This window comes from Macrotis lagotis, chromosome 7, assembly GCF_037893015.1.
Source record: "Macrotis lagotis isolate mMagLag1 chromosome 7, bilby.v1.9.chrom.fasta, whole genome shotgun sequence".
Lineage (NCBI taxonomy): Eukaryota > Metazoa > Chordata > Mammalia > Peramelemorphia > Peramelidae > Macrotis > Macrotis lagotis.
The window spans coordinates 38,976,824-39,001,448 of record NC_133664.1 but is presented as its reverse complement, the minus strand read 5'-3'; the positions used below and the strand labels follow the sequence as shown (position 1 = coordinate 39,001,448).

The following is a 24,625-nucleotide window of genomic DNA, read 5'->3' as shown; positions in this document are numbered from 1 at the left end:
TGTTGATGATGCTTTGATCAACTCTAACAGTAATTTCACTAATAAGTTTAAAATTACAGTTTTCCTTAGCCTGTTTGATTTTTTCCTAAGTATTCTTCAAAGATATCTTAAAGTAGTTTCTAATGGTGACTTTTTTCTGATGAGTCTATAATGAAAAGAGTATTTATTTTAACTTGAGGCTAAATTTAATAATGGCTTATTCAAAGTGGAATTACGTTTACCTATCTAGTACCCCTAAAATTCAGCTTCACTTAATATGATTTCATATTTTCCCTTCTCCATTTTTAACAGAATTGCCTAATTTTAGAGTTCAAAGGGCTCTAAATAGTTAATCCAGTCTTTGAAAATGGATCCCCCCCACCACAATATATTCAGAAAGGATTCATCCTGTCTGTGCCAGAAAAATGCCAGCAAGGGAAGCACCCTCTCCTTTCTCAACCCCCAAAGATCTCATTCTACTTTGGGGCAGCTCCGATTGTTAGGGGAAGTTTTTCTTGACCTTCAACCTAAATCTGCCTCTTGATAGCTTCCACTGCACCCCTAGTTCTGCCCTTTGGGTCAAAAGTGACAAGACTCCTTCATGTGAATGTTATTCCATTAAGTCTGTTTCTCTAGAATAAATATTTTTAGTTCCTTCTACCAATTCTTTTCACAAACCATGAAGACAAGGCCCTCCATCATCGTAGTGGCCCTCTAATGGATGTTCTCTAGAAGTGTTAAAGTTCAGCACTTAAGACACTGAACATCCATCCTACTTTAGAAGGGGTCTGACCCAGGGCAAAGAACTAAGGAATCATAACTTCCTCGTTTTTTTTAGGTTTTTGCAAGGCAAGTAGGGTTAAGTGACTTGCCCAAGGCCACACAGCTAGGTAATTATTAAGTATCTGAGGCCGCATTTGAACTCAGGTACTCCTGACTCCAGGGCCGGTGCTCTATCCACTGTGCCACCTAGCCACTCTGAACCATAACTTCTTAATAATTTTGACTGCAATATCAGTTCTGACTCCTACTAAGTTGGAGGTCAAGTAGGACACTCAAATCTTTGTTTTGAAAACATTTCACCAACACCATTGGATCTATAACATTAATAGTAGTATTGCTGCTAAATTAATCACTATCACCTGTATTTTCTATTCTGAAATGTCAATGAGATGACAATAAAATGCTAATTAATGCCCCTCTACAATAGTAATGATGCTAATGATATCTGACTTTCTGTAGATATTTAACATTTACAGAGGGCTATTTGGGAAGTAAGTTGTGTGATGTTATCATCATCCTCATTTTATAACTAAGGAGAGGAGGACGTCAGACTGTTTAAATGACTTTGTCCAAGTTCACTGGTAATCAATAACTTAGCCAGGATTCTGACTCCAGATGCAGTACTCTTAACTGCGTCATGTTGATATTCTTATCTATACCCCATCTTTGACTCTCACATTGTAAATGCTAAAAGGGTTTTTTAGATGAAAATTAAGCCCCAGAGACATATCACATATATAAGTTCGTTAATATAAGTTGAGAAAGCTAATCTTAAAAGTGAAAAGGATGACATTCTCTGAAGGATACTGAGTAAGATGAAACAGAAATGTTAAGAGCAGATGCATTAAAAAAAACCTTTAGGGTCAGTATTTACAAAGAGTTGTCCTATATTAAACATCAGTGACAAAATAAAAAAGAAAAGCTAATAACTTAGACAGTGACAGTAAAAACTGAAAACACACCAACATCTAACCCATAATGAGAATGTTCTGTCTGTTCCTTTAGACGATTAAAAAAAGATAAAAGATGTGCTAAGTAAAGCCAAGGCCAAATAACATAACAAGAATTCTTCCACAATCTTTTTTTAAAAAGTCTGTGGCACTGCTTAGAAAAAAATATCAGGCAATGGAAAATAAAAGCCCTGTTATTTTATTGTAAAACCCTAAAGACCGACATTTATCTTCCTTTGAATTTTTTCATCTCTATAATGGACTTCATAAAGGAAAGCCAGGAAAGATATCAAGTCATATTATGCTCTTAAAAGTCAAAAGAGAAAATCCAATTTCTAAATTGTTATTGCAGTATATCATGCAGTATTCATGGAGTGAATGATTGATAATGTGAATGGGCATTCATGATTTCAGTTGATAATTTTCTTCAAATTCCCTTCAAGTAAGTGTTGTTCCTGTTGAGCTGAATTTACATGAACAAGAGTAAAGTAGCAGAATTTATTTTTATTCCCAGAAATGGTGTGAAATAAATAATAGTTTAATCCATAAAGGGCTGTTTTAGAAAATCCTGGTCATTCAAGTAAATTATTCCACTCTATTTTAAGGAAGGTATTTAATGTCCTTGGAGCACCAAAAGTCACAGAAATTAAATCTCAAGGGTTCAGCAGGTAATTTAAAGTTGTGTATTTCTTTGCAGTAAATATAGGTTTCCTTGCTAGCTTTTAACTGAATCTAATTTATAAATATAAGCAAAAAAATTGCCAAGACAATGGGCAAAGGTTTTTGGCATGTTAACAGAAATAGGAGGTCAAAACAAAAACAAAAAACCAGGGGCGGCTAGGTGGCACAGTGGATAAAGCACGGGCCCTGGAGTCAGGAGTACCTGGGTTCAAATCCGGTCTCAGACACTTAATCATTACCTAGCTGTGTGGCCTTGGGCAAGCCACTTAGCCCCATTGCCTTGCAAAAACCTAAAAACAAAAACAGAAATAGGAGGTCACTTGTACTGAATTATGAATTCTCTTAGATCTCGGGATAATCTCTGCTCCCCGGTCCTTAGGAATGAATTCTGCTCTCATGTCATTACAGGGCAGACTCAGGTCATAATTATCTTGCTGTGGTTTAAAGGTGATCCTGACAGGCCAGGACCTCAAGATGACCTCAAAGATAACCCTAAGTTTCCAAGTTGCCAAAGAAAGATGACCAAAGCCCAAGGGTTGGAAAAGATTGCTTATGTGTATCACCTAAGTGAACTACTAGAGAGTACAGTCACAAAGAAGGAAGAATAGCAGCTAAGATACAAAGAAGACTAAAATTCAAGAAAGGGGCCAATGGTGAACTTGGACTTGCAAAAGTATATACACAAATGCTCAAGTTTAGTAAACAAGGAACCCAAAGTCACCGGAAAGCAGGCAAATTTGACCTCAGAGATATCAATCATACTGGGTGACACCCAAGATTAGATGGATATGCTTTTTTGAGAAGGAACAAGATAGTAAAAAGAGCTAGAGTAAAGCAGCATTACAACAAGTGGAAACTATTCTGGGTCTTAATTTCACCAAAAATGATGGAAACCAGGGGCAGCTAGGTGGTGCAGTGGATAGAGCACCAGCTCTGGAGTCAGGAGTACCTGAGTTCAAATCCAGCCTCAGACACTTAATCATTACCTAGCCATGTGGCCTTGGGCAAGCCACTTAACCCCACTGCCTTGCCAAAAAAAAAAATGATGGAAACCTTAGAGGGAAGTGAACAGTAGAATTTGGGATGAGACAAGAAATCTAGGCATAGTCTGATGCCACCCAAATTTCAAAAGAAAGTAGGGCCCCAGGAAGTAAAATGCTTCCAGTTCAGAAGGGATGAGGCAGGTGCTCAAGAAGAACATTCTGAAGACACAAAGAGAAACGAGTCCTGTGAGCTATTGGTCTGAAGAGACCAATGTGGTCACACAGGGAAATCAACAATCAACTTATAGTTTTAAAACCATTGCACCAATGATAGAAGAAAGACCAGGTAAGAAAGGATGGATATAAGAGGGTGAGAGGATTCCCTAAAAATAGTATCAGGAATTCCACAGCTCAGAATGAGCTACAGTTAGTGAGAAGCTAAAGACAATAACAAGAACAACAAAAAATTGTTTTAAAGCTCTTATGGGGGGGAGGGGGAGTTAGGTGGCGCAGTGGAGAGCACTGACCCTGGAATAAGGAAGACCTGAGTTCAAATCCGAACTCAGACATCTAATAATTGCATAGTTTGGGTAAGCTTGGGTAAGTCATTTGACCCCATTGCCTTAAATAAATAAAAGCTTTTTAAAAAAGCTCTTAAAGGACAATAAAAAGTGATCAGAAAGGGAAGACACTAGGTGCTTTGGGAAGACTAGATGATGAAAACCAAAAATGAAGGCAGAGTTGGTCAACTCATAATTTTTTTGTTTTCTTTGTGAAAATGACATTTACCCTAAAAAATGACAAAACAAAAATGACCAACAAATATTTGATATCTAAGATAGATTAAAAAACACTCAACCATCAGGGATTAATTCAGAGGAAGAATATCTTCAAATCCTGAAAGAAAAACAGCAGACATGATATCTGAGCCATTGTGAGTAATTAATGAAAAAATTGTGAGAAATGATAGAGATGCCAAAAGACTAAAGGGAAAACGCTATCTTTCTTTAAAAGAACAGAGTCTTCAACCTTGGGTCAGTAGACTTGACTTTTTGACTTCAAGGAAAACTCTAAAATTGATCATTAAAGACATTGGTTGTGAATGGCCTGAAAGAGGTAGCAGTAACACAGCTTCATCAAAAACAGACTAACCTAATTTCCTTTTTAGCACAAGATTACTAAACAGGAAGATGAAGAGAATGATATGGAAAATAGTTTACCTAGATTTATGCAAAGCTCTTTATAAAATAAATCATACTACTCTTATAGGTAAGATGGAGAAAGATATAGATTGGGAGATAGCATAAAGAGATATATATTCATTATTAGTTGGATGGCTGAACACCAAGAAATATTATTAGGGATCAATATAAACATGGAAGGAGAGCTCCAATAGAGTACCCCAAGGAAATCTGTCTTTTGTTTCATGCTATTGAATATTTTTATCAACTACTTAGGTAAAGGCTTATATGGCAATAATAATTAAATATGCAGATTACACAAAGCTGGTAAGGGTTAGGGTTACTAATAAGTTAGCTTATTATGTGATTCTATTTTTTAAAAAAGGACTAAGGGATTAAGAATTTATATAGTGCCTACTGTGAGCCAGACCTTACCTCAACCCTCACCACAACTGGGTGCCAGGCATTATACTGATTTATTTTTAATATTATAAATTATTATTTTCATTATTATTATTATTAAAATATTATTTTAATTAATCTTCACCACATCCCTACAAGGAATTTTTTTGTGATATTTCCATTTTACAGTTGAGGAAACTGAGGCAAACAAAGGTTAAGTGATTTGTCCAAGGTCATACAGAAGTAGATGTATAAAGCCAGATCTGAACTCAGGTCTTCCTGATTCCAGGTCCAGCTCACTATCCATTGTAGTATAGCTAGCCTTAGGGATGGCTAACACATAGCTTCATAAGAGTCAGAATCTGAAAGGATTATGACCAGCTAAAGCACAGGGTTCATAGAATAAAAGGAAACAATAGGGACAAATGTAAAATCTTCTATTTTGGGTACAATAATCAACTCCACAAATATAAAATAGGAGAACACGGGTTCTAAAAAAGATCTGGACCACATAGTTAGTGGACCACAGTTGACCATGGGCCAACAGAATGATCTGGAAGTCAAAAAAGTGAATACAATGCAGTCTTGGGCTGTGTAGCCTAAATACAGCTTGTTGGATGGTGATTCACTGGTCAGAGCTATTCAACCTAGCCAAGGTGTCTGACTTGGGGGAAGACATGTCCTCTCTCCATTCAAAGAGCAATAGTAGTGCCACAGGTCCGGGTCAAGTTTGTTTCAATGTTGTCTTCCTCACTAGAATGTAGAGTGAGTTCCAGGACCTAGCACTGGGACTGGCCCAGAGCAGGCACTTGGTAAATCCTCATCAACTTGACTCCTGTGCTTATGGGCTCCTTTTTATAGAATGTAGTACCTTGAGAACAAAGATGGTATTGTTTTACTGTTTGCATTGATCACTAAAAATTGAATGAGATGCTTTTTTTTATCCATTCATTATGTCCTTTACAAGATTCTGGAACTGATGAAACTTCATGAAGTCAAGGGGAATAGTAGTAACTTGAGAGTTGCATCAATGAATAGACCCTTGTTGGTGAGAAAAAAAACTACCAAAAACAAAAATGGAAAATTCCAGCTTCTAAAAAGGTTACTGCCTTCTGCAGTGTCTCACAACCTCTCCTCTCGTCTTTTGGTCTTTTCCTGTTTCCTTCTGTTGAATGAACTTTATCTGAAATCATAGTCCAAAGAAATGCTGTCCATTTACTTTCCCTCCTTCAGCCTTGAATACTTTGATTTAGAAGATGTCAATGGTGTAAATTGGTAGCTGTTTACCATTCATAATAAAAAACATAGAAATAACTATTTGGGATAACTTCAGCCCATGAAGAAATTCTTCATTTTTTACAATGGGGAAAAGGTTAATTTTTTAATGGGAATGTTGTGTTTTACTGAATTACATATTATTAGTTTATTTCTCAATTTGGTGTTAAAAAGGTCATGAAAGGAACACACAAAAAACACAGCAAAAAACCTTTTGCCAGATGAAGAGAATGACATGGTTATAGGTTTACCTAGATTGTGAGTAACATGCATATGAATAACCAGACAAAAGAAGTTATCAAATTCCAAGCAAAAAAAATGAAAAATAAAGGTTATTGTGTTTCATTATCTTGAAATAAACAATGATAATAGTGGTGATGGCTGACATTTACATAGTAATTTAAGGTTTGTCCAATACATGACAAATTTTAACTCATCTGTTTCTCACAAGCCTGAGAGATACTATCATGATTCCCATGAACCTAATCCTATAAGTAATCTATCTAGAGAAGCAACAAGCCCCTTCTCTGGATTGGGACTCTCATATGGCTTCTGGCCTCACTAACAAGACCCTTGTTAATCCAAAAACTGAGTTTTTGGTACATGCAAATTCCAAGAGAGATGATATGCCTCCTCCTCCCTTGACCTGGACATGCTCCTTTTCAACGATTTTGATATTTGTCCCTTGTTTTTGAAGGAGACACTGACATCAGGGGAGGTGATGCCCTGACAAGCATGTGCATTGGATTTGAGTGAGGGGGGCTGTGCTAAGTCACCAGCCTCACTTTCTCCTCCGGAGCCATCTGGATCCAGTGGCCAGATATGACTATGATAGACTCCTTCTCTCAATCAAGTACTTTGAGAGCTGTCTTTTTTCCTTCTTATTGCACCATAGTGCCTAATACAGGCCCTCAATACATTTTGCTGACCACCCTCTTAAAATAATTAACCACATAAAAGAGCTATCAAAGAAGGCAACCTTGATAAAGTTACCCTATTTGTGTTTTGGAAGCAAAGAGATGATGTAAAGTGGTCCTCCATCTCATTTCTGATATCTTCCATTTCTAACACATGAATTCCAAAGTTCAACATGTGGAAAAGGGGAAGAATTAAGAGAGGATCTTCTGTTCATTTTCTCTTCATCTTCACTTAGGGCATCAGATTCAAGTCAACCACCATTTATCAAACTGCAATTCTACACAAAGCCCTGAGCAAGATCCAGGAGAGATACCAAAAAATGGTCTAGTCATATGAGTCCCTGCCTGCTCAGTGAGTGTGTGTGTGTGTGTGTGTGTGTGTGTGTGTGTATAGGGGTGGGTTATTTGGGTGAGTTAAGATTCTTAAGTATCACAGAACTTCTATCCACAATTTTCAGGCCATATAGATTTTCAGGCCATATGTATAGACTTAGAGATATTTATATATAAATATTGTATTTAAATGTGTATATATATATGCAAATATTTTTTCTAGCACAGTTTAAGTATAGACAGCAAACAGGAAAAGCACTGGCTTTACAGTCAGAGATCCTGAACTAGAATTCTGCCTCCACCACACACTCCCTACCTGTAGAAGAGTGGGCAAGTGTCTTAACAGCTCTGTGCTTTGGTTTCCACAGCTCTAAAATGAGCGGGTTCCTTTTCAGTCCTAAAGCTATATTCCTTTGGCCAACAGTTCCAAATTAGAGCCTTAGATGGTTGATTTCTGTTCTAAAAGGCTAGAGAGTGCTTAACCATCATTTTATTATGAGGTTGATTTAAAGGTCCACATTTTATGGTATTTCTTATGAGGACCAGCTGCTGCTCATTTCACTCTAATTTCACTCTGTCTTCCCACCAGCTGCCTTGCCATCTCCCAATGCCCTTTTATACTTTGTCTTCCCCTTCTAGAACCTTGAGAGATAAAACTATCTTCTATTCCAGTGGTTAGAACAGTATGAAAAGCACTTCATCTATTGATCTAGTGGTCTGTCTGTCTATCTAGTTCTCTAATCTCTCTACCTAGTTAATTGAGGCCAGCCTTCTCTGTACTTCACTGCAATTACTCAAGAGGAATCTAAAAGAGAAGGGCACTCCATTTCTCTAATGTTAATAGTATATTCCTATGAGGCAGGCCTGGCATTTCAAATCTTAATATTTTCCTTAAGAAAAGAGGAGGAGTTACCCAGGTTTGTATGAATTGAAAGTAAATCTGAGTCTGAAGATTGGGGGGTTCACCTGGTGACAACAAGGGACTAAGAAGTGCATGTGTATGATGTCCTTTGAATTGGTCCCAGTGACTTAGCATCTCGGCAGAACCCGGGGAATCTACAGATGCTCCATTTGCCCTTCTAACTCCTGCTGCCATGGCAACCTACCTTCTGTCTGAGAGAACAGGTCAATCCATTTTGAAACTACCCATCATTTTTAAATTAACACATAGAGGGAAAGGTATGTCTTTTTTTCATTGAGTCCATTAAGAAGTATTTTAAAAGAGGGATTTTTTTTTTGAAAACTCAAGCTGTTTCAAAGTCAGTGTGATAGCAGTAATACTGGTCATCACTTCTCTCAAAAACAGATGGTGAATGAACTAGAGAGGCTAAAGAAAGAGAAATGAGAAACTTATGATGAATGAGTAGCATTTTGAAGTGGTGTTGTATTCATACCTCAGAAACCCTGCTTCCTCATTCTGGAAGAGAGGTGACCCTGGACACACTTTAAAGGCTGAGAAAGTGGCGTGCAAACTCTGGTGCATCTTAAGAGCCCAGAATCACATATTCAGAGCTGGCAGAGACCACAGAAGCTATCCACTGCCAGTTTAGAAATGAGGAAACTGAGGCACAGAAGCCTATGTATTTTATTTTGTGAATTTAAAGATATAATTCTGAGGGGTCCACAGGATTTCCCTTCTGCCAGAAGGGGTGCATGGCAAAAAGAAAAGTTAAAATGCTCTGTGAGAACATAGGTTCCTTGTGAATTGTCTCATTTTTTCTATTTGAATCCCCAGAACAGGCACCTAATAAATAATGTTAATTGGCTGAATGGTTAATTAATTGACCTCATAGTGAGTCCCTCCTTATTTCTGGGGAAGTATTCTAAACTTTATATGAAGAGAAAATTCTCAGAACTCTAAAAGAGAGGAAGAGAAAAGTAGAGGAGGGAAGGTTTAACATAGTGATGCTTTCTCCTTTTTCTTCCCCCCTCTTGTTCTTTATGTCTTTTCTCTCTTCCAAAGAGAAGAGGGATGGTAATTAGATGAGGAAGACAATGGTCAGAACTGATGACTAAACTGATGATCATGAAGCTAGGGAGATAGGCCTTAACTAGAAGAATCTTACATTTTCAGCCTTTCAAATTAGTTCTTGCATCAAATCAGACTTCAACTAAAGCCGGTAGCTAAGACCCTAGGCATACTGAAAACTAGAACTCATACAAGTTTTTATTTAATTAAAGTAATTTTTCCATAAAGCAAAAATGAGGTATAAATCGAGGGAGGGGGACATAGGCATTTTAAATGATCCAGCATCTTATAACCCAATGAATTCATAGTTAGTGGAATGAATGGGAGGGGGATCTTTTTGAACTAGGGATGTTCTACCAGAGTCTCCTCACCCCAGTTCAGTCCCTTTGCAGTCTCCTTCTCCTGTTCTATTCCTTAGTCTGCCAGAAGGAAAAAAACCCTCATGAAATTGGCCCTAAAGGCACAATTCACCCACTGAGTAAATACCACTGAACACCTGTGAACTATTATGTTAAGGGCTGTGGAATCACAGAGGTAAGACACCCATAAGCCCAGAGCACTAAACCCAAATTAGCTCAACAATATTTTAGGATTATTTGGATTTCCCTAAAAACCCCAAACACTTTGGACTACAAGGCCTATGTGCCAATTCCCAGCCACTTTCACATCAAGCCACCTCCATCCTGGGCATCATCCTCACTTCCCCCCCAATAGAACCTAGAAGGACTTCGAAACAAAACAATCCTTCATTGCTTAGGGAGGGAACTTTTAGGCTCAGTAAACAAATGTTTGAAAAACCATTATTAAAAATCTCAATTAGGGGTGGCTAGGTGGCGTAGTGGATAAAGCACCGACCTTGGAGTCAGGAGTACCTGGGTTCAAATCTGGTCTCAGACACTTAATAATTACCTAGCTGTGTGGCCCTGGGCAAGCCACTTAAAACCCATTTGCCTTGCAAAAACCTAAAAAAAAAAAATCTCAATTATTCAGTATAGTAGGCAATGGGAATTTCTACTTCATAGATGGATAGAAGGCAAAAAGGTATTAAATGGGTAATGTTTCTATAGGATGAAAATGGGTAACCTTCATGAAGGAAAACTAAGGTATTTGATGGGTAAAATATAGTACAAAAGCTTTATTTTGCATCAAACTGACAGATAAGCACAATAAATAGAATTAAGTTTGGATGGAAAACACACAGCTTGCATCCTTTGCATTGAAGCCTTAGAGGCTATTGGGAGTATAAAAAGGCCTGGAGAGCTAAATAAAAGTTATCTGTAACAGAAGGTTTTGAGCTCCTCTAGAGTTAGAAAAGGAAATATCTAATCTTTCTCTGAGGTTACTCTATCTGCTTTTCATAAGCTGAGTGGGGTGGCTAGGACTAAAGAGTTTGCTGACCTGACTTAATCAAGAAGAGCTTCTAGCTACAACTTCTTCACTGGCCCAAGCTGAGATGACTTGGCTGGCCCCACAGAGATGAGCCCAGAAGAACAATGCTCCTGAGAGACCTCAACCCTGCTGATGTTGGCCCTTCATTCTCCAAGAAGACCACATCAGGGAGGAGGTGCCATGACAGGCCCATGAATTGGATCTGAGTGAGGGGAGCTGTGCTAAGTCACCAACCTCACTTTCTCCTTCAGAGTCATCTGGGTCCAGTGGCCAGATATGAATCAGGATAACTCGAGATGACCCTGGATGGGAGGCATGAGGGTCACGCAGCTAGTAAGTTCACATTTGAACTCAGGTCCTCCTGACCTCAGAGCTAGGACTTGGGCTCCACACATATTCCCCATGTGTGGACTTTTCATGTATAATTCCTATGCAAGTCCATTCTCCCCACTAATAACATGGATGTGTGTGAGTGTCCCTTAGCTTCTTGGAGGGGCAAGGGGGGACAGTGGGATGTGCTACTGCAAATCCTACCAAGCTTTTCATGGGTTGAGGTTTGAACTACCCAGGTCCTCTGGCCGGGTAAGGAAAAAATAAATATCATTAGATGGCCATAAGCTATTCTTCTGAATATCTTGATACCAGTTGAGTTATTCTGCAGACAGGAGATCGGGGAGGCCAAGGAGGTAGAACTTTACCCCACCCCAGACTGTCCAATCTCTCACAAACTAGGTTGGGCGCAAACAGTAAGCATGTGCCTGTGCTACCTCTATTTGGCTATGTGCATATTTTGACACTGATACTGTTCATGCCTAATCAGTCATGGACCCCACCACACATCACTGTAAATATGCTGGGACCCCTATATGTGAGAAGCGGATGCTGCAAATGCTCTACATTCATTATTATACATCACAATTCAGAGTCACATAAAATCATGGTGGGAATTATTTGGGATTAAAAAAAACTACTACTTTCCTAAGGTATCCTTCTAACATTCTGCCACAATGATTCTCTCTAAATAGTTTATGGGTTTAGGGTACCAAACAGAAACAAACCAAACAGAACCCTCCTTTGGAACTCAGCTCCCTGGAGGTGACCACTCTAAGCCACAGTACAAGAGATAGCAGGTGTTCCTATCCACCCTGTAGTTTGGTGCCCACATTTTCAAGATGACTTTGTTTGAGAGACATTTTCTGGCAGGACAATTCTAGTCTGGTCTCCATCAGAGAAGAAATGCCCTCATTAGGCTGCAGACTTCACTCGAAGCCTTACCTCACAGTACTCAGTGATGATGCAAAAATTATCTCGTTCCACAAAGCTGGCATGAAACTTGACGATGGCAGGGTGGTCAAGCTTGGAGAGGAGCTGGGCTTCCAAGCTTGCCTGAACTGTTTCATTTGGCTTCAGGTCCCCAACAGGTATTTCCTTCAGAACCTTTCTGCAATGAAGGAGAGAAAAGTATAGGAAAGGATGGCTAAGGACATGGAATCAATAGAGGATCACACAGTGCCAAAATGTGCCACCCATCCCGGGGCCTCCAATCCCATGCAGATCAGGGGCAAGGATCACCTCAGCATCCCTGAACCCCACACCTGTAGACCAAGGCCCATTCAGTAGGGTGCTTGAACTATTGATGGAATTGTGAACTTATCTCATCATTCTAGGGAGCAATGAGAGCCATACCCAAATGGCAACAAAACTGTCACAGTAATAGCACTGTTTGGTCTGTATCCCATAAAGATCAAGGAAAATGGCAAAAAAGCTATTTATACAAAGATATTCATAGTAGCCCTTTTTAATGGTAGCAAAGATGGGGGCTGCCCATCACTTGAGAAATGGCTGAACAAGTTGTGGTAAATGAATTGGATGAAATACTATGCTATAAGAAATGATGAGCAGAATGATTTCAGAAAAAACTTGCAAAGGCTTATATAAACTAATGCAAAGTGAAGATAGCAGAACCAGGAGAACACTATACACAGTCACAGCAATACTATATGATGATCAACTGTGAATGACTTAGCTATTCTCAGCAACATAATGATCCAAAACAATTCCAAGAGATTCATGATGAAAAATGTTATTCATCTCAAAGAAAGAACTGATGGAGTCTGAATGCATATTGAAGTATACTATTTTTCATTTTATTTTTTGTGAGGTCTTTTTGGTCTGTATTTTCTTTCACAACATGATTAATGTGGAAATATGTTTTGCATGAATGCATAAATATAGCCTATATAAATTACTTATTACCTTTAAGGAAGGGAAAGGAGAGGATGAGAATCTGAAACTCAAATTTTTTTTAAATGAATGTTAAAAAATGTACATGCAATTGGAAAAGATCTTATTCACAAAAGAAAAAATAAATTAGAGGCAGAAAACAAATAACTTCTGTTCTAAGGTAAGAGATCACATTCAGGGCCAAAAAGTACTAAAGACTCTCTGAGTGACTCTCCCAGACTATAAATCTTGACTGCTTGTTCCATTTTACCTTACCTAGCTTACCCACCAGCCTAACATCATACAACCTCAGCCTTGTTCTCTAGTATTAAATCCCTTGCCTGCCCACAACTGGTTAATGTCTTATATACTATCTAGTCAGTCTCAATATTGGCCAATTGCGGTCAGCAAAATCCCACTATTGCCAATGCTTTGTTATTATACACTATGTTTTAGTCTAAATGTTACAATACAAACAGGAAAAATCCAAGAACTAAAGAGAGAACTTATTTCCATGAACCCTACCAAAATTGAGTTCTATTTGCTGTATAAGCCAAGAGGCTTTTATTATCTAGAGGCAAAGGTGACTTTAAGACCATCAATGTAATTTAGAAACACAACTTTTCAAAAAGTTAATCTTAAGGCAGATTAAGATCATAGATCTACAAAGAATGAGGGAAGGCAATTTTTTTAACCAAACTCTTGCCCTAAGATTCTGTGCTATATGTAAGGCAAATTCACTTTTTTCATACTTCTAAACCAATGAAAGTCTCATTCTCTATCTACATAATGTCTATCAGTGGAACCCACTACTTGCAATCAAAAAGATGATAAAAGAATAGACATTTTGGAAGAGATCCTGGCATTGTCTAGTCAACAAGCATTTATGAAGCACCTTCCAGGCAATGTACCAAAGTTCTGGAGGAATGGGTAGGAAATAAAATAGAGAATCTTAATCTAAGATCAAAAGGAACCTAGTGGGATTTATTTTAGTTCAACTTCTCCCTCAACCTTATTCTCCCCATTTCCCTGTTACAGATAAGGCAACCAACTCATGGAGTCACATAAGTAGTCAATAGCAGAGCCAGACTTCTAAACCAGATTCTATGATTCTAACTTTAGAAATTATCCGGGAATAGAAGAAGAAATCATTTTTCTATTCTGATCACATAGGATGTCCCCAACAAAGTCCATATAAATAGATGGCATGACAGTATACCTAGAAAACCATTAAAAATCATCTTAAAAACTACTAGAAACAATTAGCAACTTTAGCAAAGTTGCAGGATATAAAATAAATCCACATAAATCCTCAGTATTTCTATATATTACCAGCAAGATATAGACACAAGAGTCAGAAAGAGAAATCCCCTTTAAAATAACATCAAACAACATAACATCACACTCAGAAACTCTATGAAAACAACTATAAAACACTTCACACAAATAAAATTAGAACTAAATAACTGGGCAAACATCAACTGCTCATGGATAGGCTGAGCCAATATAATAAAAAATGACAATTCTACCTAAATTAAACTACTTCTTTAGTAACATATCAATAAGCATCCAAAAAATTACTTTGGTGGGCTAGAAAAAAATTGTATCTAAATTCATATGGAAAAACAAAAAGTCAAGAATATCAAGGGATCTAGTGGAAAAAATGTAAAAGAAGGTGGAATAGTCTTACCAGATCTAAAATTATATTCTAAAGCAGTAGTCATCAAAACTGTCTGGTCTGTCTAAGGAATAGAGTGATGGATCAGTCGAATAGACCAGATGCAAAAGGGACAACAGGAAATGATTATAGTAATATGTTTTTCGATAAACTCAAAGAGTTCAGTTTATAGGTTAAGAACTCACTCTGATAAAAACTGCTGGGAAAACTGGAAGATAGTATGGCAGAAACTAGGATTAGACCAGGCAGAAACTAGGAATTAAGACCAACATCTCACACCCTATACCAAGATAAAATCAAAATGGGTACAGGATTTAGACATAAAAGAAAATATTATAAGCAAGTTAGGAGAACAAAGGATAGTTTACCTGTCAGATCTATGGAAAGGGGAGCAGTTTAGGACCAAGAAAGAGAGAATATTAAAAAACAAATTAGAAAATTTTGAATACATTAAATTAAAAAGCTTTTGCAAAAAAAAAACCCTTTCTAAACAAGATCAAATGAAATGTGGTAAATTGGGAAACAATTTTTACAACTAGTGTTTCTGACAAAGGACTCATTTCTAAAATATATAGAGAATTGAGTCAAATTTAAAAAAAAAAGTCATTCCCCAATTGACAAATAGTCAAAGGATAAGCAAAGGTAATTTTCAGATGAGGAAATCAAAGCTATCTACAATCACATGAAAAATTGCTCTAAATCATTACTGATTAGAGAAATGCAAATTAAAGCATCTCTGGGGTACCACCTCACACTTCTCAGATTGGACAATACAACCAGAAAGAATAATGATCAATGTTGGAGGGGGTGTGGGAAATCTGGAACATTGATGCATTGTTGGTAGAGCTGTGAACTCATCCAACCTTTCTGGAGAGCAATTATGCCCAAAGGGCAATGAAAATGTGCATACCCTTTGATCCAGCAATACCACTACTGGATCTATACCCTGAAGAGATCATGAAAAAGAATAGAAACATCACTTGTATAAAAATATTCATAGCAGCTTTGTTTGTGGTGGCAAAGAATTAGAAATCAACATGTCCAACAATTGGGGAAAGGTTGAACAAATTGTGGTATATGTATGTTATGGAACACTACTGTTCTATTAGAAACCAGGAGGGATGGGATTTCAGAAAAGCCTGGAAAAACTTGCATGAATTGATGCTGAATGAGATGAACAGAACCAGAAGAACATTGTATACCCTAACCAGCAACATGGGAGTGATGATCAACCTTAATGGACTTGCTCAGCTCATCAGTGCAATAATCAGGAACAATTTTAGGGAATCTGTGATGGAGAATACCATCTGTATCCAGAGAAATAATTTTGGAGTTTAAACAAAGAACAAAGATCATTACCTTCAATTTAAAAAAAAAAGTCATCTTATCTTTTACATAATTTTGCTATCTCTAATATTTTATTTCTTCCTCAAGGATATGTTTTTCCTCTCAACACATTCAAATTTGACCTGTGAATATCATGGAAACAAATGTAAAGACTGTAAGATTACCTTCTGTTGGGGGGAAGGGGGAGGGAAAGTAGGGAAGGAGGAAAACTGTAAAATTCAAATGCAAAAAATGATTGGTAGAAATTGCTGTAGTTTATAATTGGAAAACAAAATATATTTTTTTAAAAAAAGAAAGAAAAATCCTAGACCCAAGTTCCAATTATTCAACCTAACCCATTGTAATAAATATTTGTTAAAGAGAATTAAATTCTTTTCTTTCTTTTCTAATTTTAGATCTGGTTATGTGAAAGATCTCTTGTTGTGAGTGAAATGGGTTCTAAAGCATTCTAACTAGGGGTTGTCTTCAAGGGGATAGTGATATAATCCATTATCGTTTTTGAACTTGAAGTCTTTCCATTCTACAGAATAGATGCTATACCAAGAAATTGGGTAAAATGATAAAATGTTGGTTTTGATTATTATCTGGGGCTGTAAATATACAAAATGGCACCTGTAATCATCAGTATCTCTTGCTACGTATTTATATTCATAATTATGATTTTCAGTGTGAAGAAAAAAATAACATCTTCATGTTGCTCTTACTCTTTTCCAAGTAATTGGTTGTCCATTGTTGCATAGTTGTAAAAGTCACGGTAGCTAAACCTAACAATACAAAACCTTATACAAGCTAAAGACACTCTCCTGACGATCGGGAACAAACACAATGAAACCCCATATGATAGCTTGCTTCCAAACATCAATTACTGAGTAACAGACCATGAATTTTTACATATAGTTGCCTGAACCCATCTGGCAGCCTAATGATAAAGCACAAATTCAGATTTGTCTACAGCTTTTCAAATTGGGTTAGTGCCATCAAGACCGGCAATATCTGTTGTAATCCTCTTTGGCTGACTTCAGAGCAGTCGGCCTCCCTCCCCATAAAGCATGTCACTTTAGTGAGCTGACAGCCAGGCTCCTCCGTTATAGATCACTTCATATTAGATGTTCAGTAATAAAAACTCGACACATCAAGGATAGCTTGTCATTTGCTCAGTGACTAATCTTTGGGAACACAACAAATGGGTATCAAAAATGCCACTGGCTTGGGAGAAACTTTATGAGAACAGGAAAACTAGGCCTTCAGACAGACATACTTGGAGCTGAAACCCTGAATGCTTTTTCTTTCCTTTCTGATTTAAGAAAGGGAAAAAAAGAAGTCTAGTTTAATTCCAATACCCTAGTTTCTCTTTTTGAAGTCAATGACAAGAAGACTCAATTCAATTAAAATACTTTAGAAATCAATGAATTGTAATTTTTTTTTCTTGAAGTAAAGTTCCTCCTTTGAAACTCATACACACACACACACACACACACACACACACACACACACACTGCTTGGCACATAGTAGGCATTTAAATAAATGTTTATTGATAATTGTTTATTGATTGTGTACTGATTAATATTTGCTGATTGATTGATATCCCCACCATCAATCCGCAAGCTTTTATTAAGCACAGGCTGTGGATCAGAAGTGGGCTCACCATGATCATGAATCAAACAGAATTTATTAGTCATCTGATAAGTGCTGGGTACAGTGGCTTGTCGTCATCATTATCACAGATCAAGGTCAATAAAGATTAAGGGCCTATTGTAGTACTGTGCTGTCATCTCCATCATCATCACCATGAATCAAATAGAATTTATTAATCACCTAAAATGTACTGGATACAGTGATTTGTTAGCCTCATCACAGATCAAGATCAATAAATATTAAGGGCCTACTGTAGTACTGTGATGTTATCTCCATCTCCATCATCATCATCATCATCATCATCATGAAACAAATAGAATTTATTAATCACCTAAAATGGGCTAGGTATAGTCACTTGTCATCATTGTCATCATCTCATATCAAGCTTAATTAATATTAAGGGTCTACCAAGGTATTGTGTTGTCATCTCTATCATCATCATCAACAATGATCAATAAACAATTAAGAACTGATTTATTGTTATCTAGTCATTTCAATCACATTAGACTCTTTCTGGCCCTTTTTGGTTTTTTTGTTTTGTTTTGTTTTTTGGCAGAGATACTGAAGTAGTTTGCCATTTCCTTCTCCAGTTAATTTTACAGATAAGGAAACTGAGGCAAATCGGGTGAAATGATTTGGCCAAGGTCACAGTGTCTTTTACTAGATTTGAACATGGGAAGATGAGTCTTGCTGACTCCAGGCAAGACTCAAGGCCTGTGCAAATCTTCCATGATTTTCCCTTAGACTATTTTGCACTCTCACTTCTTGTTATTAATATATTTCATATTCAGCCACTAAGAATCTTTACCTTCCTTCAGTGCTTAACTTAAGTGCTTCTTCCTACAGGAAGCCTTTCCTCTTGTCCTATTTACACACTCCTTTTACCTAGTATCTCATCTTCCTTTATCAGTGAATATGCTGGTTTTTCTCCCCAAGAGAATGTAAGGCTCCTGGAGGAAGAAGGGTCTGGTTTTTTTATTGTTGTGGAATCCTAGCCAGCAAAATGGCACAGCGAGTGGACAGAGTCGGACCTGAAGGCAAGAGACCTCAAGTACAAATCCAAACCCTGACATTTATTAGCTTTGTGACTCTGGGCAAGTCATTTCACCACTGTCTCAGTTTCCTCCATTATAAAGCAGAAATAATCAGCACCTACTTCCAAGGATTGATGTAAGAATAAAATGAGGTACTTGTAAAGTGTTTTGCATACCTTAAAATGATTTATCTATAGATATATTTATATATCTACAGATATTTATTATACAAATATACATATATACACACAATTACATGCTATATTTATAAATGTATATTATATTCTGAACATATAAATGCCATTATCAGTCTTGTTGCTCAGTATCTACCGGAGTGCATTGCCCACTATTGTTGTTCAATAAATGTTCATTGAATTGTACAGCAGTGCGCCTCCTTTTCAAAAGGTTTTTACTAAAAAGAGATGTTTATCCAGCTAGCGGGGAAACAATTGATCTAAATGACTTCCAAATAGTCACTTGTTTGATTAATATTAGTCTGCTCCTACTGGGTTCAACTCATTATTGTACAGAAATTTGATTTTTCCAAATTTATTTCTTAAGAGTTAAAGTTTGACCATCGCTCAGTAAGACAAAGGGCTTTTTCCTTCAATGGCCCTTTATTGACCTGATAAAGAAATATTCTTCAGGTTGATATATGAGGCTGATAAAGAAAATCATTTAAATTCCTGAGCTCCAAAAGCCAATTTTCCTCCTTCTCTGACCACAAACACCTTAAAATAAGCATCTTTATCCCTAGTACATGGTACAGTGTTGGCACTTAGTAGGCACTTCATAAAGAAATGTTTACTGAGTCTCTCTGACTCTGAATGTAAGAAAAGAACAAAATTCTAATGACATAAAATTCATTTTGTGTTCTTCTCTTTCCTATCTCCTCCTAAACACTTTTGCTAAAGAAGAGTTTAGACATCCTAAAATTCCTGGTTGCCTCCTTCCATAGGAAGGACGTGCTGCCCTGAAGTAATCCACAAATTGACATTATGGGGCTAATTTTGATTTAAAATGAGTTGTTTCCATACTCCAGCTATAACTGGAGATATTATACTGGAGCCCAAAGCATCATCATGCAGCTTTCCAAATCTAGAAAGTCAGAAAATCTACTTCAAATGAAAAAGGGCTTCTCGGATTTGATTTTTGTCTCAGAGGTTTCAGGTCTTAAAGGATGCTACATCCTATCAATCAATTAGCAAGCATTTATGAAGACACTATGTTAGCTGCTGGGGATACAAAGATAAAAAGATAGTTCCCCTTCCATCAAATACCTTGCATTTTGGGGGGAGGGAAAGAAAAGACTACAATAGGTTGACAGCTAAATGAATACAATCTATGTACCAAATAAAAACAAAGTGATTTCAGGAGCTAAGAAAAGCACTAATAAGAGGCGGCTAGGTGGCACAGTGGATAGAGCGCCAATGCTGGAGTCAGGAGTATTTGAGTTCAAATCTGATCTCAGACAAGTTATAATTAACTAGCTATGTGACCTTGGGCAAGTCACTTAACCCCATTGCCTTGCAAAAGAAAAACAAACAAAAAAGCACTAACAAACTAGAGAAATCATGAAAGGCCTCCCTCTTGAAGGAGGTAACCATTGAGCTGACCCTTGATAGAACCAATTACTGATTCTTCTGTCCCTGTTCTATGGCTTTCACAGATAGAATTCAAATAAAAAATCTTGAATAAGAATATCTTATCAATCTTGAATAAAAATAAGCTTTAATAATAAGCTGATGCAATATTGTTCACTAGAATAACAAAATTTCCTATAGTCATGAATCAAAAGATCTTCAGCATTCTTTCTTGACGTTGTCCACCAATGAGAATCGTATAAGGGTTGGATTTGGTTTTGCTAGAACCTCTACTTCTATATTAGGAAATGGCTAAATTTTTTAATACTCATTTGACTGCAAGTGTAGTAAACACTACTAAGCATAGATGGTAAATAAAGTTTCTAATTAAATAAAGATTAATTAATAAATTAATGATTAATTGCTATATAAACTACTTGTGAATTTTCAGTTTCCAAATAAAATAAAATTCATTTAATAGTATATAGTTTATATATATATATATATATATATACACACATACATATATAAAAAACTATATACTAATAGAAACAATTATAGTTATAACTATAATTTCTAGGATATTCATAGCATAGAATCACTTCTTGATGATTCCAAAGAAGGGTCAGGATGTGTCAGTGCATCATGAAATTAATCTCCAAGGTGCCAAGGTCTAGAAAAGGTGTGCAGATTCTACAGAGGGACTCTGACTTCCCATGGCAGTTGTTTTCATTGCTTTACTTCTTTGTTTTCAGAATATTGCAGAGCCTCCTAGACAAGATTCACAACCACTCAAAAGAGTTTGACATAATCAACTGTACAGGAAATACCAAGTGGATGAATATCTATCAAGAGCATGACATGGGGGCAGCTAGGTGGCACAGCGGACAGAGCACCAGCCCTGGAGTCAGGAGGACCCGAGTTCAAATCCAGCCTCAGACACTTAATAATTACCCAGCTGTGTGGCCTTGGGCAAGCCACTTAAATCCATTGCCTTGCAAAAACCTAAAAAAAAAAAAGAGTATGACATAAAGTTAGAAAGACAAGCTGTACAGCCTGTCCATCGGCATAATTATCTTGGAGGGAAATTCAAATTGCATGAATTAAACAAGAGGAGGAGGAGGGGAGGAGGAGAGCAGGTTCATTGACTTTGGGATATTGAGAACCTCCTTTCATGACCTCCCAGAAATGGAGGCCCATCTTTTTAATACCAATACTCTATAAGTGGTGTTGATTTCCACTTGGTTATCCCATTGGCATCTAAAACTCATTATGTTCAAGACAAAATTTATTACTTCTCAAACTGCTCCTTCTCCAAAAGTCTCCATCTGCTGCAAGCAGGCATTTTTCCTATCACTCACATTCATAACCTCATTAGCATTCTTTATTGTCTCCCCCCCCCTTAAGCCACTTTGACTTATCAATTTTTACCTCCAAAATATTGTTTCATCCTTCATTCTCAAAGAAGACCATGACATCAAGAAGGTGATGCCATGACAAGTGAGGAGGGCTGTACTAAGTCCCCAGTCTTACTTTCTCCTCCAGAACCATCTGGGTCCAGTGGCCAGATGTGAATCAAGATGACTGGAGATGGCCCTGGGTGGGAGGCAGACAGAGTTAAGTGACTTGCCTGAGGTCCCACAGATGAGAACAAGTGTCTAAGGCCAAATCTGAACTCAGGTCAGGGCTGATGTTCCACCCAACTGCACCACCTAGCTTCCTTGGTTACCTCCAAAATAGCTTCCATGTCGTTTCTTCTCCACCTACAAAGTCAGCACTATGTCAATCCCCATTACCTTTTTTTTTTAGTTTTTTCAAGGCAATGGGGTTAAGTGGCTTACCCAAGGCCACATAGCTAGGTAATTATAGGTAATTATTATGTGTCTGAGGCTGGATTTGAACTCAGGTACTCTCCAGGGCCAGTGCTCTATCCACTGCTCCACCTAGCCGCCCCAATCCCCATTACCTCTTCACTGAACTGTTTTAGAAAGTCCCCTGGACTCCAATCTTCCTCCTCACTAACAAGTCCTTTCAGAATGATTTTTCTGATCATTTCAACATTCTATGCAGAAATCAACAGCGGGTTTATACTGTCTTGAGTATACAATCCAAACTCCCCTTAACCTGGACCTCCATAATCTGGCTGATTTACTTCACATCATTCCTGCCAGAAACAGTCCTAATGGCCACCCTCTCCCATCTCAGACTCAACACTGGATTGAACTGAAACCCTCACAAATCATTTGACAAAAAAATGAAAGGAAATTTACTTTGCCCTAACCCAGCAAGGATATGCAACCAGGATACAAGGGTCCTTGGCTTTTCTCATCTCCATGTGGAACCATATCTGGTCATCAAGAAAGAAGGATGTGGTGATGTGTAGTCCATATGGGCAGAAGTTTTTATGTCTGGGGGTAATCAGGAAGCAGTGGCAGGGAAATTGGTTAGTCAAGTCCTGGGACCAGTTTTCTTAGAGAAAATTCACAGGAAAGAAGGCATAGAGTAGGCTTAACCCAATGTGTGGAGAAAATGGTTGTAGATGTTGGTCCTCTCACAACTATCCTCCATGTACCCAACATTCCAGACAAACAGCATCATTAATTGTTCCCCTATCTTAACCCTCCATCTGTAATGTTTTTACACAAGCCTTCTTCTCTTTGGTCAGGAGGGAAAGCTCAGCTCAGGTGCTACCTCTCTGAAACCCTTTAGATTCCCCCAGTTATTGACTCTCTTTCCTTCCATATTCACCTGAGCAGAAAAATATACAGGTTGGCAGTTCCTAGAAGGCAGTCTATCTTGTTTTTCTCCTTGTGTTCAAAGCCTCAAACACCAGACCTTGCTTATAAAAAGAGTTTAATAAATGTTTGTTAGATTGGAGATATGTTCAATAATAGCTCAATGTATAATAAACACATAATTCTGTTTTCCATTTGTTCCTTCCTCCTTTCAGCCATACTGAACCTCAGTAGGACATAAATAAAGATGTTGCCTTATATTTAATTCTCTATCTACTATACCACATTGCCTCTCACTTCATTTATATTCTTGAATAAACAGCTTAGACAGGAAGATATCAAGACCATTATTAAGTGATAAAGCTATGAATCAACCATGACCTACAATATATGCTATTTCATATAATTCCAAAGTATATTAATTATTTTCCACTGTCATTAGTTGATATCACTGAAGGTTATTCAAAGGCGATATGCAAGGCATTAGAAAAATGAGCAAAGAGATTCTTGCTTGAGAATCTGTGATTTGATAGAGCAATGCCAAATATCCAATATTGTTTATATCCCAGTTTCATTCAGGGTGACACTTTTGAATGTAACATTTCAATGCCAGTACAGTATTTGAAATTATGCTAATTACCTTTTTTAAAATATATTTTGAGGGGTCAGAAAGTATATAGTAAATAGAAATTTCAGCCATGGAAGGACTGACAGTAAACCATATCTTTATTAAAAGAATAAAAACACTTAATAATCATGTTATTCCCAAAATTTCACTCAGCTGAGAAATACAGAATCTGTTCAGCAGCGTGACCAATCCATGAGAGGTACCCTGTTGGGTGAATGAAGTGGGGTAGCTGCAGCCTGTGAAAACCCAGTGTCGACTTCATAATGGATCATATCCAACCCTAGCTTAGATAGTTAGAAGGGGCAAGGAGGGAGATTTAAATAAATATATTTAGAATCCTTAGAGAAAGGATGCAGGGAAAGAGTAAAAGTACACACATAAATATTTTTATTCCTTTTGTAGAAAAAAATTTTTTAAGCAATAGCCCACCATAGTGGGGCTCTATACTCTAGCATTTTAGAATCTAAAGGGACATATAGAAGAGTGCTAAAAAACTAACCTCCAGAACAACAGAGTTACCTTGCAAAAAAAAATGTTCATTTTATATTTCATGCACCCCTGCATAAAAAATAGCTATTATTTCCTTCTTTTCTTATGCCACAGACTGAATAGAGATTCAAGAAATCTCTTTTGAGTAGAGTTCCTTAGTAAAGGTGCTTAATAAATGTTTGGTTAATGAATGACTGAATGATGAAGTTAATAAGAGCTCATTTAATATACTGGAAAAGACTGGATGAACTCAGAGTCACAGTTCAACTGCTGATTCTTCCACTTAATAGCTAGGTGACCTTGGACAAGGTTTCCTCATCTTTAAGACAAGAAAGTTGAACTAGATGCTCTAAATCTCTTCCAACTCTAAACCTATGATTCTATGATCCCATGGGACAGGAACTGGTTTTTAAAGATCACGCAGTCCAAC

At 37.3% G+C, this 24,625-nt stretch overlaps 1 protein-coding gene across 3 annotated transcripts in view; it reads right to left on the bottom strand.

Moving 5' to 3' along the window:
• The window catches only part of NEK11 (NIMA related kinase 11), a 291,550-nt gene that overhangs the window by 218,424 nt on the left and 48,501 nt on the right, over positions 1 to 24,625 (bottom strand). For all 3 annotated transcript variants that reach the window (XM_074195807.1, XM_074195806.1, XM_074195805.1), the window contains one exon: positions 12,118 to 12,283. In XM_074195807.1, coding sequence (XP_074051908.1) covers positions 12,118 to 12,283 — 166 coding nt within the window. The remainder of the gene's footprint in view (positions 1 to 12,117; positions 12,284 to 24,625) is intronic.